This window comes from Aphelocoma coerulescens, chromosome 4 (genome assembly GCF_041296385.1).
Source record: "Aphelocoma coerulescens isolate FSJ_1873_10779 chromosome 4, UR_Acoe_1.0, whole genome shotgun sequence".
Lineage (NCBI taxonomy): Eukaryota > Metazoa > Chordata > Aves > Passeriformes > Corvidae > Aphelocoma > Aphelocoma coerulescens.
Window position 1 is genome coordinate 53094564 of NC_091017.1, and position 16779 is coordinate 53111342.

At 36.6% G+C, this 16779-nt stretch overlaps 1 protein-coding gene across 1 annotated transcript in view; it reads left to right on the forward strand.

Moving 5' to 3' along the window:
• NFXL1 (nuclear transcription factor, X-box binding like 1) overlaps window positions 1-16779 on the forward strand; it is a 49261-nt gene that overhangs the window by 5997 nt on the left and 26485 nt on the right. The window contains exons 7-15 of the mRNA XM_069014176.1: window positions 100-200; window positions 1403-1517; window positions 1852-1976; window positions 2764-2886; window positions 4194-4284; window positions 7785-7905; window positions 8565-8721; window positions 9469-9560; window positions 12775-12796. Coding sequence (XP_068870277.1) covers window positions 100-200; window positions 1403-1517; window positions 1852-1976; window positions 2764-2886; window positions 4194-4284; window positions 7785-7905; window positions 8565-8721; window positions 9469-9560; window positions 12775-12796 — 947 coding nt within the window. The remainder of the gene's footprint in view (window positions 1-99; window positions 201-1402; window positions 1518-1851; window positions 1977-2763; window positions 2887-4193; window positions 4285-7784; window positions 7906-8564; window positions 8722-9468; window positions 9561-12774; window positions 12797-16779) is intronic.

Consider the following 16779-nt stretch of genomic DNA (forward strand, 5'->3'; position numbering starts at 1 on the left):
GACCAGCCTTTTTAACTTCAGAGCAGGTTGTTGCTGTTGTTCAAATACATCATCCTTTTGCGATTCCTACTCTTAATGTCACTTTGCAACTACATACAGGAGATTGTCAGCCTTGTCCACGTGTCAGTAAACAACGGTGTACCTGTGGAAGACAGACAGCAGAGAGACTTTGTGCAAGTCCTCAGTGGCAGTGTGATCAGGTATGCTGAAGCTATCCTTTTTAACTTATTTCTCACCTTTATAAAATTTGATTATTTGGTGTATTAAAGATTGGATAAATGTATCTGGTAAGAAAAAATTATTTTTTAACTTTTGAAAGTGCAATCAAAAATATAAACAGCGTTGTTTGAGAAGAGATTTAGTTGGTGGCTCAGCTAATTTTTTATAGTAGTTCAAATGTTACTGTTCTGGGGTTAAGCTAGCAGTGCATTTAACTTCATATACACTTTTTCTTGTACTTGAGGTTGAAATTTCAGCTGCTGCCTTCAAAAATAAGACTGAAACCACAGCTTAGTAGACAAGAGTTTCATGCTTATTTTTAGAACTGTAGCAGAATGAAAGCTTTGTGATTAATTCTTTGAAGTATATTTGCAGCCTGTGCTTAAGACCAAGGCTATGAATTGACAGACTGGAAAAAATAAAAATAATTAAAAAAAATAAAGTGGCAGGGGGAAGGCTTGCACCAGGAGGTACTTGGTCATTTTGATCCCAGTAAGAAAGGTACTTGGCGTCTGTGAAGTATCAATTAAAATGCAGTTTATTTCAGCTAACACTATGGAGAAAAGGAGTATAATCTAAAGAATAGTATGTCCCTTTAGATCTCTGGAACCCCAAGCTGTGCAGCATTGAACGGGCTGTAATACATGTGCAGCATGCAGTGCAGACCCCATTTTGGTTGTTAAAGGTATTGCAGGATCTTCTTACAAGAAAGCATCCTTGATCATAATTTCTCCAGTCAAACAGAAAAAGTATTCAGATGAGAACTTCTTGCTGCACTTTTAGATAAAGGCAAGGACATGCAGACAGTCTAATCACTGGTACCAAGTGCAAGCTGCCTCCAACCTCTTCTGCTACAGTAAGTTTATCCTGTAGTCAAAGTGTATGTGCAGTACAATGTGGGCCTGAAGGCTGAGCTGTGTATGCAGCACAGCACAGACCTGGGACCACTCAGGTTTTCTGAAACATTAACTCCTCGCTGTACTGTGGTCTTCCAGACAGGATCACTGCAGGGATGATCAGTTTTATTTGGTGAACTCAGCAAATACAAGATTTATTAACAAAATTCAGAAAAAATGAAATTCCATCCAGAAGCATCTCACTCCTGCTTTTTGCTCTTGGCTTGCTTTGGCTTGGTATGTAGTTCCATTACATTGCATTCACTTGGTTTCTCTGAATTTCTCAGGTGTGTGGGAAGTGTTTGCCATGTGGCAATCACACATGTGAACAAGTTTGTCATGCTGGTCCCTGTGGAGACTGTCCTCGTTCTGGGAAAAGGTCCTGTCCATGTGGAAAAACAAGTAAGCTACTTTTTTTTTTTAAATGATAAATTGAATAAAAAGTCCTCCAGTCTTTCACAGTCAGTAGTCTAGGCTAATTCTGCAGTGCAGCATCCATAAAAAGTTCTCATAGTCAACCATGACAGTATATTAACTTTTTTTGCATAGCTTTCAAAGCTTTTTTTTAGCACCAGGGGTTTAATTTGTGATGTGAATAACTGAGTAATTCTAAAGAAGCTTTTACAAAAACAAAAGACAACTGTCATCTGAATTTACTATACATTGCATTTTTTTCCTAAATATTTTGGCTTTTTTTTCCCTAAATGTTTAGTTGTACTTCTCTCTCTTCATCTAGAGTTTACATTGCCTTGTACAGAAGATGTGCCCACATGTGGTGATAGTTGTGACAAAGTTCTGGAATGTGGCATCCATAAATGTTCACAGCGCTGTCATCGGGGTCCCTGTGAAATATGCAGACAGGTTAGTCTTACTGTAGCATGTTCACATTTTGTTTGGGCTCTTAAACTATGTGCCTGGAACAGTGCAAGTCACCTGAGGAAAATGAAATAATATCTATCACAAAATCTGTGACTTTGTTTATTAAAACATGTTCTTTCATTATTCCACTCCCACCCCAACACAGTTCTGAAAAAGTAGTTGAGCATTGTGTTGAGTTGAGGCTGTACCTGGATGAGTGTATTGCTTTGGCTTGGTTTTGTTTTTTAAAATTTTTATGTTCTAAAAGACACTTAATTTTTTCTCCCTCTTTTCTAGCTTCCTTCTGGCTTTGTCTTTCTATGATATTCCTTCATTAGTGAAATTGAAGGTGGTGTGACATAACATTATTTTCTTCTTTGTAAGAAAATTAAGTTTTACTGTGCTCTAGATATCTCTGGAGCTCCTGTGGTCTGGCCTACAAAGCCATTGCTCTGTCAGGTCTCAGTTGTCTCTTCCTGAACCAGCTTTGGCTACAAAGTCTAGGTGATAGTAGTTATCAAATGACAGCCATGATGAAGGGCAGATAAACCTGCTCATCTACTTCTTAAATTATCTGTATACGCTATGGGTGCAGGAGAGGTACTTTTTTGTATGAATTTGTTTTGCAATTACACTTGTCATCTTGCACAACACACTTGGCATTGTGTATACAATGAAATGTTACTTTCCCTTGAACTTTCCTTTACAGATAGTAGTAGAATGTTTTATTTTCTTTTTTTTCTCTTGTATTAAAAATACCCTGCCTTTTTTTCCCTGTCTTGCTGCCCAGGAGGTTGAAAAACAGTGTCGCTGTGGAAAGCACACCAAGCGCATGCCGTGTCATAAGCCATATCTGTGTGAAACAAAGTGTACTAAAATCCGTGATTGCCAAAAGCACCAGTGTCGGAGGAAGGTAAGTGCCCAGATACAATCTTTCTCAAATGCATTTTTTATCTCACTTCTTAAAAAGTCTAGATAACATCACATCAATTTGTTGCTCCACCTCATATTATTGTATAGAAAGAGGAGCTTATTTCCATGCCACTGAAACTTAATTTTCAGTGTACCAGAATTCTCTGAAAAGGATGACATTAAGTAAAACTCACTGGCCTTATAAACAGGGAGGGGATTTCGACAGCTTTCCAGTTCCAGAAGGCAGTTTTGCTTTCCAATTCTTGAGTAGTCACTGATGCTTTATGCATTCTGCAGTAGTTAAATCAATTTATTTCCCTACTTTGTAGGAGGAGCTGGGAATCACTTATAACTTGGCAGCCCAGCTTTCCATACCACCTTCAAATACGCACCAGTGCAAGCAGCAGTGGTCTGACAGCTGGGAATTGGAGTTTTGTTTCCCTTCTTCTTTGAAGTCAAAAGGAATGATTGATACTCAGAAGTATCTTTTGAGTTTATTCATTCAAGAGACTCTGAAAGTTGCCTGCTATTTGTAAATTAATACATTGTGAAAGTTGGACTACTTACCACAAATAGGCATGAAAAGATACAGTTTTACTCTTAGGTCTTTTGAATATTATTGTTATAGTGAATTTACTTTGTGTGAAAAGATTACAAAACAAGTAAATGCAATGTTGGCAGCTCTGTGATGAAAAATCCAGATTTCTTGTTGGAAGGAGGGTGCCTTTCAAGTTAAATAGAAAAGATGATGTTCTCTCCTGACATGGCATCCACCAATGTGATGGTTTTGTGGAATGTTCTCATTCTTTCACATTACTAATTTATATAGGAATAAAAAATAGGTAACTGGTCTTGAAGTTAACTGACCTTTACTACAAAGGTAAAAATGTATTAAAAAAAAAGGTTAGTAACATTTTTCTGCCAGGGACAATATAGCATAAAAATGGAAAAAATTGCAGAGTAGTGACGTAAACTGTCAGATGTCCTATCTTCTGAAATTATTTTGGATTAAAATATTATAATAATTTGAACTTTTAAATGTTCTTATGCTTTTTTGAAGCCCTCTGCCTTTTTAGTGTGTTGAAATGATGCATTCAAATGTGTGTTCTCTTGTTATTTTCTAATACAAATTTTTTTTTAAAACCACTTTACAGGTGGCCTTTTTTCTGGAATGAGTTTGAGGAAATTTCACTAAAGTGCACTGACATTTTTTAAAATAAGTATTGAAAAAATGAGATAGTGGAAGAGGGAAAGTATATACCAGAAATTTCTGTTTCCAGTTATTAGACTTTTTGTTATTTTTAATAGTGCTGTTCTGGAAACTGTCCACCTTGTGATCAAGTCTGTGGGCGGACTCTCGGCTGCAGAAATCACAAATGTCCTTCAGGCTGCCACAGAGGTAAGAACAGGTGAAGAATCCTTGTAGTGATGGAATGTTGTTTACTTTTGCCAAATTTCATGCTTGCAGGGCTGTGTGTGGTGCCTAATAAATTCTCTCCATTGTTGCATGTGGGCTTTTTGTGGGGGCAGTGTTTTTGAAAGTGCTGGTTAGAACTTACGGACTTACATAGTGGCAACCTGTGTTTTTACCTGGTGATTTTGCTTAATATTGTTCCTCTGAAAATGCTCTTGTCTCCAGCTGTGTAATTCAAAAGCCATGGCTTTTGAATAATTTTTCCCAATAGTTCTGTTCACTGAATATGCGTTACAAAGTCCAAACACATACAGAAATGACTGCTGCTGATTGAGTCTGAATGGTTTTAAAAAATCCTAGAATGCAACATGTGGTGGTACAAGCAGACTTAAAATAAAAAAAAAAACCCAAAACCATGGAATTTGAATGTATATTGGTATCATACCAGTAAAAGAAAATAAGAACTTGTTACTGACTATAAGAAGGAGAACAAAAAAGTTTGCTTCTGAATCTAGTGACCTTGGTTAAAAAGATACTGGAAACATGCAAAATTACCTGGCAGATTGCTTTGATATTTGCTTGGTTGGGGGTTAAATTGGAATGACTGAAAAATTGTCTGCCCTCTCAGCAATTTTCCCCACAGAAGCTGCTGCCCTGCTGAAACAGCAGCCAAGTAGCCTCTGTAATTTCCCTTAGTATTCTGAAGTACAAGTTGCAACAGCTCAGGAAATAATTTTCAACTTGTTCAGCCAGTCTTGCTTCTGAGGCAGTGACTCTTAGGAGAGGACAGGTAAATGTGGTAGTTGTACCTGTTTACTTGCTATTAAATCTGTCACCACAAACTAGTGGTTTGGTTTTTCTCTGTATCTGTGTCCCTTTTTTTCTTTTCCTTTCCTTTCTTCTCCATCCCCTGTACCTCTCTAAAATCTTGGAAATACATAATTTTTTGTGTACTGTCAGAAGAAAACTGATAACATTGTTTTTCCACATTAGTTTGGTTGATAACTAAATCATTGAATAAAATTCTGATTGGAAAACTAAAGAGCTAATGCTGCATTGTAGGATAAACTTCTATGTTGAATGATTGTTTTTATTTGATGTTGCTTGCATTTTACAGCCTGGCTCAAAGTGACAAAGATTTCTAATAATTTCTAATATGAAAACAATAAAGCAATGTCTATAAGAAAACAGAAGTGATCTTTGAGAATGTAAATATCAAATATATACACTTTGAAGAGTAATTTATCAAAAGAGTATAATTGTCTATTTACTAACTAAAGTTGCATATAATTAAGGTAATGACTGATGATGGCAGATGATAAATTTATTTTCTAAATTCTCTGTGCTTTAACAAAATAGTCTAGTACAGTTTGTAATATCTTCATAAATATTTGAAAATATTACTAATAAAGGCAATTATTTTTATTTCAAAATATTTATATTAATGTGTTTCTCCCTAAATACCAATATTTTAATAGCTACTGAAAGTTATGATTAATTATTTTGTCTTTAGTATGTAACCAGGTCAGGGTAATTTTCCAATGAGCTGCCAGATTGCAGTGACCACTGATGTTAAAGGAAATACATGCCTCCTAGAAAATAACTTCCTTTAAAAGGACCCCATCTCAGAATGGACCCCATCTCAAAAGGACTTAATCTCAGAATTATTAGAAGTTGCTGATAATAAGCACTTGGCCTTTAGCAGGAGTCCCTGAAAAAAGGTAGCTTAGGTTTTTGGTTGTCTACTTTTCTTAAATATTTATCGTGCTTGCTGAAATTTGCAATGTGTTGCCAGGGAATAGAAGTGTTTTGCTTCTTACTGTAGTACATTTATAACACTTGACTTGAGAACAGTGTGCTCTCAGCTTATCTTCAAGCACTCTGAATCTCTGATCTCTGCCTTTCTGTATTTTTGAGAATGTAGTCAGTTGTCTTTGTTAATGGGATATTTAAAAGAATTCTACACATATTAGCCACTCTGGGCAGTATAGCTTTAGACCTTCAATTTCTTTTGCAAAAGGAGCTGGACAAGCTTGAGAAGTGGGCCCTTGGGAATCTCATGAGGCTTAACAAGCCCAGGTGCAAGTTGCTGCACTGGAGTTGGGGCAACCCCTGGTATCAACACAGGCTGGGGGATGAACACATCCAGAGCAGCCCTGCCAAGAGGGACATGGGGGTGCCAGTGAGTGAGAGGCTGGACATGACCCAGCCACGTGCACTCACAGCCCAGAAAGCCAAACGTGTCCTGGGCTGCATCCAGAGCACCGTGGGCAGCAGGGGAGGGAGGGGATTCTGCCCCTCTGCTCTGCTCTGGTGAGACCCCACCTGCAGTGCTGCATCCAGCTCTGGGGTCCCAGCAAAAGAAGGACATGGACCTGCTGGAGCGAGTCCAGAGGAGGACACCAAGATGATGAGAGGGATGGAGCAGCTCTCTTGTGAGGAAAGAGTGAGAGAATTGGGTTTGTTCAACCCCAGGAGAAGACTCCAGGGTGACCTAATTGCAGCCTTGCAGTCCCTAAAGCAGCCTACAAGAAAGATGAAGGGGGGCTTTTTACAAGGGCATGTAGTGACAGGACAAGGGGGCATGGCTTTAAATGAAGAGAGAGTAGGTTTAGATTAGATATTAGGAAGAGATTTTTCCTGTGAGGGTGGTGAGGCACTGGAACAGGTTGCCCAGAGAAATTTTGGATGCCCCATCCCTGGCAGTGTTCGAGGCTGGGTTGGATGGGGCTTTGAGCAGTATGGTCTAGTGACAGGTGTCCCTGCCCATGGCAGGGGGGTTGGATCTAGACCATCTTTAAAGTCCCTTCAAACCCAAACAATTCTATGTTTCTGTGTGTGCTGATCATTATACTGTTACTCAGTTTACTTTGAAATTTAAAGACTGTAGTGCTTCTATCCTTTTGTCTTCAGCAGCCTTTTGCTGGTGAGACATCTGCTTCTTGAAATGCTGCTTTTCATATCCCACTAACAAGTCAGAATTGCTTAAAAATTTCTGCTGTCAATAAATTTTTCAGTTGTTCTCTTGAAAATTTCAGAATGCAACATGATTAGTAAGCTAAAATACCATGTCTAAATTTGCTTTTTTTAGAAGATTCATATTCTTGCTGTTAATTACTCAATAATAAAACTTAGCAGTTGGTGTAGAAATGGTGTGGGAGAGTTATAAATTAAAACATACATCTTTTACAGATACATTTTTAAAATTAGATTAGTAACATTAGTAACTTTATAGAGGTGGAGGATGTTTTCAAGGAAGCATTCGTTATACATAGGCTGAACATTAATATCATACAAAATCTGCAGAACTTTATTGTACCAGTTTTTCAGTGTCCCTTTTTGAATTTAGATGAAAGATGACATTTCTTCATATGTAAGACTGAATACAAATGGAAAATACCTAAGTGTTGTGTGATCCAAATGAAAATGTGAGAGGGGGGTGATTTCTGACTTGCTTGCCATATTGTTAATATGTTTATTTTTAGGTAGTTGTAATCCATGTCCAGAGACTGTAGATGTGAAATGCAATTGTGGAAAAACTGTCATTAAAGTGCCCTGTGGCAGAGAGCGTACCATCAGACCTCCCAAGTGCAAGCAGCTGTGCAGGTCAGTAAAGAAAGTGTGTGCATTTCCTCTTCTTAAGTGGAGTTCAAAGTGTCCTTAAAGAAAGTAGTAAAATATACCTTGAAAGGCAAAAATTGTTCCTTATCTGATTACAGCTATTACTTCTCAGTCTTCTGTATCCTTGACTATGCAGATGGAGATTAGCAATAATCCTTCCTATCAGATACCTCTCTGACACCGAGGTTTCATGAGCAGCTTGCCTGCTTCATGGGGGAGGTTCTGTCTCCCCAAGCTCTTCCAACTCTGTAGTCCAGCTCATTTCTTCAAGTCATCTCTGGTATGTTTCGAAGTACCTCAGTGAGGCAGTTTATCTAGAAAACTTTGCTAGCAAAAGGAAAAAGTATTTTCTGCTGGGTTGTAGCAAGATTACATAGTGCAAGAGTAGAATTAGGATGGAAACAGCCGTTTGAATATGTAAACCAAACTTTGATTTTTAATTTTATTTAGAATTCCTCTTTAATTTTATTGTAATGTTAACCACCTGCTGAAGGTGAGAAGTAAACTAATTTTAGTAAATTAATTTTAGGAAAACACCAACAACTTGTTCATTTCAATTCTTTACAAGTTGAACATACTTGCCCAGTGACTGTAACTTCATATTTCTTGCTGTCATATTGATTCATTCTTGGATTTTACTTCAGTCGGCCACCTACCTGTCACCACTCTACCCAGGAGAAACACTATTGTCACTTTGGGCGGTGTCCTCCGTGTCATCAGCCCTGCCAGAAAACCTTAACGTGTGGTCATTTGTGCCCTGTTTCCTGCCATGATGAAGCACTTGTGAAGCAAACTGGCTTAGTAAGTAAACAGTGAAAAATGGTGTATTTATTTGTGTTCGGAACAATGAGCATCAGTTTGACCTGAATCTTAGTTTTGAGGCTTTTGGAGTTCAGAGTAAACACCTAATCAAGCACAGAGGTACGTGTACCACTCAGCATGATGCTAAGGGGTTCTAGCTCCTTTGTTGCAATCTAAGTAATTTTGTAATACATAATTGAATTGCTCAAAAAATTACAAGATTTTTGTTGGAGTATTAAATGTATTTGTTGGAGTATTAATGTATTAAAAACATTTAATTTCAGCTGTAAGCAATTGCTTTTAACATAAGAACAAAAAAATAAATTTTAAGTCTGATTTTATAAAACCATCAAACTTTGCACAAGCTAGAAGTCAGAAATTGTTTGGCATTTTTTAACATGACACGTATTATGCACTGCATGATGGTAATGGAACTAGCTTAAATAGTTGAAATCTTTTTACCTTTATTAACTGGTTAGAATTGTTTTACTGTTCTTTTTCATTTGGCTTAGTGCTTAATTTTTAGCACTAGGAGCCACAGGACTTAATTTTTCTGTCCCCAACCAGGCTAAGGATGAAACTCTAATTTTTTGTCTGTAAGGGGTGTGGAGATTTCCATTAGTAAAAAGCTAGTTACTAGAAAGTGCATTTGTTAGAACTGGAAACTCTTTACATGATATGTTTATTTATGGCCAAGCAGATAGTTGCATTTGTGTTTTGTATTCAACTAGCGTCTTTTGCTCTCAGCATCAGTCTGCAGGGCCTTGGGAACAGCCATCTGAGCCAGCCTTCATTCAGACTGCGCTACCGTGCCCTCCCTGTGAGGTTCCTATACCAGTGTAAGTATTAAAATTAAAAAAAAACAATTTAAAAAAGATGTTTTATATGGAGATTTTTTTCTTTTCATATTGTCATAGAGATGGACATGAAATTAACCGTATTTGCAGCTGAAAAGGAAATGCCTATGTGAACACCAATCTCATAAAACTAGGAGCACTGTAATAGACATTTTTGTAGTGTCTACTCACTGTATGAAAGGATTGATTGTGTTAGTAAAGATCAGTTCTTTCTGATATGTGTTGTGTGTAATGCTACTTTAAAAGACAAGTATGAAAATTGTGCAGTTTGATAGTCATCAGTGACATGACTTTTTCTGTGTATTTTTTATCTTGTTTGGTTTATGGGATCATAATATTCTGCATAATGAGTTGCTATTTTGTTTCTCAATGCTTTGGTTATTATATGCTAGTGAATGACAGGTGGGCACTTTTATCCCACATGCTTCTTTCCTTTCTGTTTTTGACTTGTCCCGAAGGTTCTCCTTGAGTTGAGCTGAATCAACTCTTTCTATGCTGATGCTGAGGATATAAGGGAAGACATGATGATGACTTTTTTTGCCTTTTTTCAATTTGATGAAACTTCTGTTTACATTATGAAATGAGGACCCATAATTCAATATTTATATGAAAAATAAAGTGCTGGTGGTTTTGGTCTGTTTTTGTGTTGTGTTCTCTTACTGTTTTTAACTCTGCATACTTCACAGGTGTTTGTGTGTTTTTGGTTTTTAAACATCCCTCCTTTGTTTTATGAAGTGAGAACTAGATGGAGGAAGATATTAAAAATATATATTTAACTGTCTATGTAGATAGGTTTAGAACTTAATATAGGATTGTGCTATAATAGGTTTTACTTTTGTTCAGATGTATGACCACTCAGTACTTCTGATACTTGGACTCAAAGCCAGACTCACAAAAGGTGAAAAAGTCAGATTGTTATGAGCAGTCTGGTTTCAGTGTTTGGGTAGAAGCCAGCTGTAGAAGCTGTCTCACATAGATATTCAGCAGAGGTCATTGTTTAACATCGTGCATTATGTAAGGTATATCTCCTTGTTCCTCTGAATTTCAACATCAGAATCACCTCTGTTAGTCTGAAGACTGCTCCCCAGAGGAGGTAAGTCTGTTAAGTGAGAAGGAAACCATACAGAAAAAGTTGTACTTAATTTTGTAACTGGAGGAAGAATTGTTTCATTTCATAGTGCTTTGGGCAAATTAAGGTTCTGTTAGCATTAAGTCACATTAATTCTGGAATATCCCAACTCTCTTGATCAATCTTTGCAATTTTAATGTTATTTTTCTTTTTTTTAATAATATGAGATAAGGTTCCTGAATTAACAAAATAATAAAAAACCATGTGTCGCTACAAAGCAAATGACCTGACAACTTTTTTGATCATTGCTAGAACAATGGTATTTGCACAAATATGTTGATGGAGAATAGTTTAAATAATACCCTTTTGTATGGATGGATATTCACAGAGATTCCATCCTTCATTGGTGAGGTTTTGCAGTCCTTTCTGATTTTGTTCCTAATAATTTGGTATCTTTGAGCATAAGCATGGTATCTTTGAGAGATTTGTTGTGGAATATATTTAGTAGCTATTTCTGTAAGTAGCTAAAACGAAGATTTCTATTTGCTCTGCTAGTTAGGCAAAACAATTAAGGCTGGAAGTTACCTTGAAGTCAGGTCATCTAGTGCAGCCTCCTGCTTAAAGCAGATCAACAGTGAATTCAGGGCGTTTTTCTCTAGCTTTGTCCAGATGGACCTTAAAGCCCCTCGAGTACATCAATTCTACTCAGAACCTTCCTTGTTTAAGAGTACGATTGTTGTCTCTTGCATCCTTGCTGTGAACCTCAGGAAGGAGCCTGGCTTCATCACTTTGGTAACTTCCCCTAATTGCCACTATTATATCCCCAGCCTGTGGCCTTCTGTATTGCTGGGATTTAGTCAGTCACTAGATGCAGGACTTTGTCTCCTGCGTTTCATGAAAATCCTCTCAGGCTTGTTTAGATGCTGAATGGTACCCCTGCATTTGAATGTGTTGGTTGTACTGTCCTTTAGCATTATCTGCAAAATTGGTGCATTTTGTCTCTTCCAAGTTACCGGGGAAAAAATAATTAAACATGATAGGTCCCAAGCTGAAGAATTCCATATGTAACTGCTGTCCAGCAGTATACAAAAACTAGCTACTAATATTTGAGCCCAGTGATCCTGCTAGTTTTTTATGCATCTTGTAGTTCATCTGATGCCATTACAGCTCAACTTGAATGCAAGCTTGCCATGGGGAATTCCTCATCTACAGATCTAGTTACATGGCAGAAGACAATCTGGCTGCTTGAGCAGTTTACCCTTGCAGTGGAACAGAAGTGTGCTACACTGGAATGCAGAGGTTCTAGAAGCCAAATTAGCTGGATATAGGAAGATTGTTGTGGATTTAGGGTAGTTTAGCTGTGTGAAGAACAGGCTCCCGTGTTGCATTTGCTGGTTCTTACACTAGGTGGCTGATTGCTCTTGTTCATAGCCTGCTGTCCTAAACATCGTCTGCAGCTCTTGTTATTTTGTGTCAGAGAAGTTATCAGGGATAATTTTTATTTTTTTTAATACTCTTCTGGAAATTTTTAGGAACTGATTTACACATTTTATCTTGAATGTTCATGATTTCATTACTCTCCCTTAAAAGATTTTATTAGAGAGATGAAGGGGATGACAGATACGAAATGAGAGGTAAAAAGAAACAGAATACTTTTCAAAATAACTTGAGCAAAAGACTGATTTCAGTGTTTGGATGAGTCACCATGTAATACCTTCACAATTTTGATCCAAGTACTGGTTTTCTTACCTGGGAACAGTAAACCATTCTAAAAGGGAGAAAACTAAACGTAAATAATTGAAAAATATGTTGTAATGTATTAGCAGAGACAAAGAAGATGATATTTGGAACCAAAGCAGATTACTTTCTAAAAAGTAACTGATTTCATATACAACTACAAATAATTTGCACATAAAAGAAATTTTGAGATTTTTGTTATAAAACACAGCAATCCAAACAACTGTTGAAAAGGAGGAGGTATTGAGCTGCATAGATGGGTGATTTTCTCTTAGTTTGCACTTCAAAAAAAATAGGTTGCACTAATTTTTATGTGAAAAGCACTGTCACTCTTTTAAGTCCCCTAAACAAATATTTGTTTTCTAAATCTCTGATTTTTTTCTTTAACAGGGAGTGTCTTGGACAGCATGAGGTGAGTCATGGAAACTGCCTTATGAAGTGAAATATGGCAAATACCTTATTTTGTCAGGCTGCAAAACAAAAGGCATTAAAAAGAAATAGTAGATTGTTTTAATACTTATTTTAAAATCAGTGAAGTACCTTAACATAAGAGCTTCCATATCAGAAGGTATTTTAGTTCCTCTATGAGCAATGTATAACTATTTGACTTTGTGGAATTCATGGACAGAAGTTTAAACTCATTTATGTAGCTATTTGTGTTTTCTTGCAGTTGTTTAAATTGTGTTTAAATGATTTTCGGCAGTCTTATTAAATATTTATGCTTTTTCCCCCCCTCATTCTGTAGTTAATATTCTCTCTCTGTCACACACTCCTGAGTTCTATGAACTGCGGTGTATATTTTAAAAGGATCAGGAACATAATGTCATACAGGAAAATTCTCATGTGACTTGGATCTAAGCACACATGGATGAAATCAGACAGTACAGTGGAAACTTCTTTTGTGTTAGTTACTAACTTGTCTTTTTGGTGTGTAGCCTTCTCTAGTTGTAGATGAAGTCACTGTCTATTTTGGCTTACATGAGAAGAGAATCTAATTAATACGCAATAGCTTTCATCATTATTCACAATAATTTCCAGAAGTTGTGAAATTTGTGGTCAAATATATTTTCTTGATTTCAAAAGATGATTGCTAAACTAATTTTGAAAAAGCTATCACTATTATGGCTTTGTCTACTAATATGTCTGGTATAAATTCACTGTCAAAGCTTGACTAACAATATTATAAAAAAAAACTAAGGTCATTTTAAGCAAGTAAAAAATTTTGGAAAACACTAAATACAAAAATATGAAAGGTCTTTTTTTTCTTTGACCTTTATTAGTAATCTCTTGTTGTGGTGTTGTAGCGGTGGCTTGATTATGTTGTGGCAACATCTTCAAATGTTGTTATCAACGTTTATGTAGCCACAGTCTGTTTGGGCAGCACGTTCATTAACCCATCCAGGTTGTGAATGCAGCTTTTCCATAGAGCTACTTTGCAGCTTGACAGTTGCTGAAGAAAAATGTGCCCTGAAAGTAGATGAAAAGAACAACTGTGCATGTCTGTTTGTTGTTGAAACAGATGGGCTTTGTTTTGTTTTTCCTCAGTAAAACTTAAATGCGTATTAGCCAATTTTTTACTGAGTCAGTGACACGGTTTTTGATGGGACATACTGAATCTCACCCAAATTTCATGAATTTATGTATAAACAAAATACAAGCTGTGGTCTACAGACCCAGTCTATAACTTGGTCTCGACAATACAGAAGGATTTGGTTCTGTTCAGATGTACATGATTGTGAAGTTTGTCCTTCCGCATAGCAGAAGGACAGTATCAGTACTCTATTACTAGAGAAAATAGTAACAATTACTACATATTTATTACTACTTGTTTCAGAATAATTAAAAAAAAACCTTCACTTTCTGTAGCATACTGGTCTTAGAAAAATCATTCAGTGGCTTTGGGTCATGTCTTCTTCATGGATTTGCATTGAAAATAAGGACAAATGCCTGGGAGTCTATAGCTGACTTAAATTATTTAAATTTTTGATGCTACTCTAGATGAAATGTTACTTCTCTCAGCCAGCAGAGGCCGGTGCTGCCTTCCTGCTGAAGTGCCGCAGTTCCTGGAGTGAAATTGTCTCCTGATCTTTGATATTTTGATGGAAGTCAAGGAAAAAAATAATTCATTAATGTGTATGGGAAGTGTATTTTTTTTGCAGTGGATTTTGTGTTCATTGTGCATTTTTGTGTTGTCCTGAAATCTCTGGAAATAAAAAAAAAATAACGTAATGTCTGTTCAGTGTTTTACAGCCACATTGATTCTTAACAAATAATCTCAGCTCAAGATAATTTACTTTTGTTAACAAGAGAAAACATGAATTTGTGAATGCTTCCCTCCAGTAGAATTTTCCAGACCCTGAGGGAATTTTCACTGGGAAATGGGAACTGTTCACAAGTGACAAAAGTAGCAATTTTCTTAAGCAAAGTTTTGCTGTGAGTAGGTCCTTATTGCTGTACTATGTTGCTGTTACTGCTTATGTTGGACTGTTGTTATACCTCCTATAATGGAAGAGATATAAAAAAGAAAGAAACTAGGAACGAAGCAAGTTATTAAAGTCTTCTTGTATTTTATCATGATGCCTGCTGACAATGTGTAGAATAGAGACCTTAGGACTTTTATAACAAGCAAATCAACTGTCTAATTTCTTAATATTTGGGCAGTAATTTCAATTTGTGGAGATATTGGAGTTGGTTGTTTGTTGGGGGGGTTGTGTGTGGGGGTTTGTTGTTTCTTTTTTTATTTCACTTTGGTATTTAGTTTAGGAAGTATTTTTAAGGGATTGATTTAGTTTGAGCTCTTACATGTTCTGGCATTTAGAACAAGCAGTTTATCACTTGAAACAACAGACTTAAAACTACTTTTCAGATCATGTAATTGTATAAAATCTGTGCTTAGTGGATTCTACATGATGTTTAAGCTAACAGAAGATTTCTTTTAGCTGAGGTCTACAGCCTTTTCTTAAATAATTTTACATATATTTAGAAAAATAAATAGCTCATCCTTCTTCCATTTGTAGGTTCTTAAAAGTAGCTCTCAATTTTGTTTCAGGTTGTGTGTCAGAAAAATCACCTATCAACAGTTGGTGCCATCCCAAGAAAAGAAATCTTGATGTTCTTCCTTTTTTTTAACTGTTATATACATTGAAATTTCATAGCAGCAGTACATATAGGCTCTTTTAAAATCAAGTTATTCTAAATCTCTTTTTATGGGAAACATTAATTAAAGCTGATACAAGGTAAATGAGGACAAAGAAGGAAATCTTTACTGACTATGGTACCAATTTATCTGCTGTATATAATTTTCTTGCAGTTGCTTCATTTCATTAAATGTTCTAGAGGAAGTAAAATGCTCTGGTTTTGCTTCCTTGATGAGTATTGTAAATATCCAGTAATATCAGGCTTTCTGTTCCTGGGCATATCGTTGAACTCTCTTTCTTCTTGGGTGGTTTGTTTTTTGTTTTTGGTTTTTTTTTTTCTTTTGGGAGGAATTTAATGCTATGTTTTATTATTGTGAGTGGTTTTTAGTTCTGGTTCGTTCATAGGAAGAAGACCATTACTCTGCCTCTAGACAAAATTTTATCTAATGCTTGATGAGATTCATCTTTATGGCTAAACACCATATAAAATTTGCTAAAATTTCCTTGCCCTGTCAATTTTTGTTTTCATATTCTGTTTGATTCATCTGTTAATTGCTTTTATGCATTTGGGAGATTTCCTGGAAAGCTTCTGAAAGTTGTCAGGTATTTTTTCCCTTTCCCTCCTTTCCTTGTCCTGTGGAAGACCTGTAGTCTGAAAATGATACCTTCTTATTTTCTTTTTTTTTTCCCATTCAGCTTTCATAAAATACTTACAGTTCTTACCTGCCTTCTTCCTTCTTCAGCTCATCAGCCTCCTGGAGTTTGTGGCTACTTTGATGTTTGTCTTTGTAGCAAGAGTTCCAGCCACATTTAGCCATTTCAGAAATGCATTCCACCTGTAGGAAGCAAAACTTTATTTTGTCCTTTGGATTTGCTGCTTAGATCCACAACAGAGAAACGGAGAAAAAAAAAGTAATGTAGGTTTAAATTAATTGAAATTTTTCAATTTTTGGCTACAGTATTAGTTGATTCCAGAAGACTGTTGTAACTTATTGAGCTCAAGCTGAAGCTATGCTGGATGCAGCCAGAGGGCTGGCATGTTCCCTCCAGTCAGCCATCTGAAAGCTGCCATTGTTGCCTGACTGACTTGTGTGCTTCACTGCCCCTACCTTGTTTTACAGTGCCTCTCATCTGTGTTCTCGAGGGATGCTACTTCTGCCTAAGTGCTTGGCTCTAACTGGAGCTGGTGGTTGTGTCCTTATCTGGTGGAAGACAACTCCTGGTAAAAAAAAGTCTCATCAGGATTGTGGAACAGTGC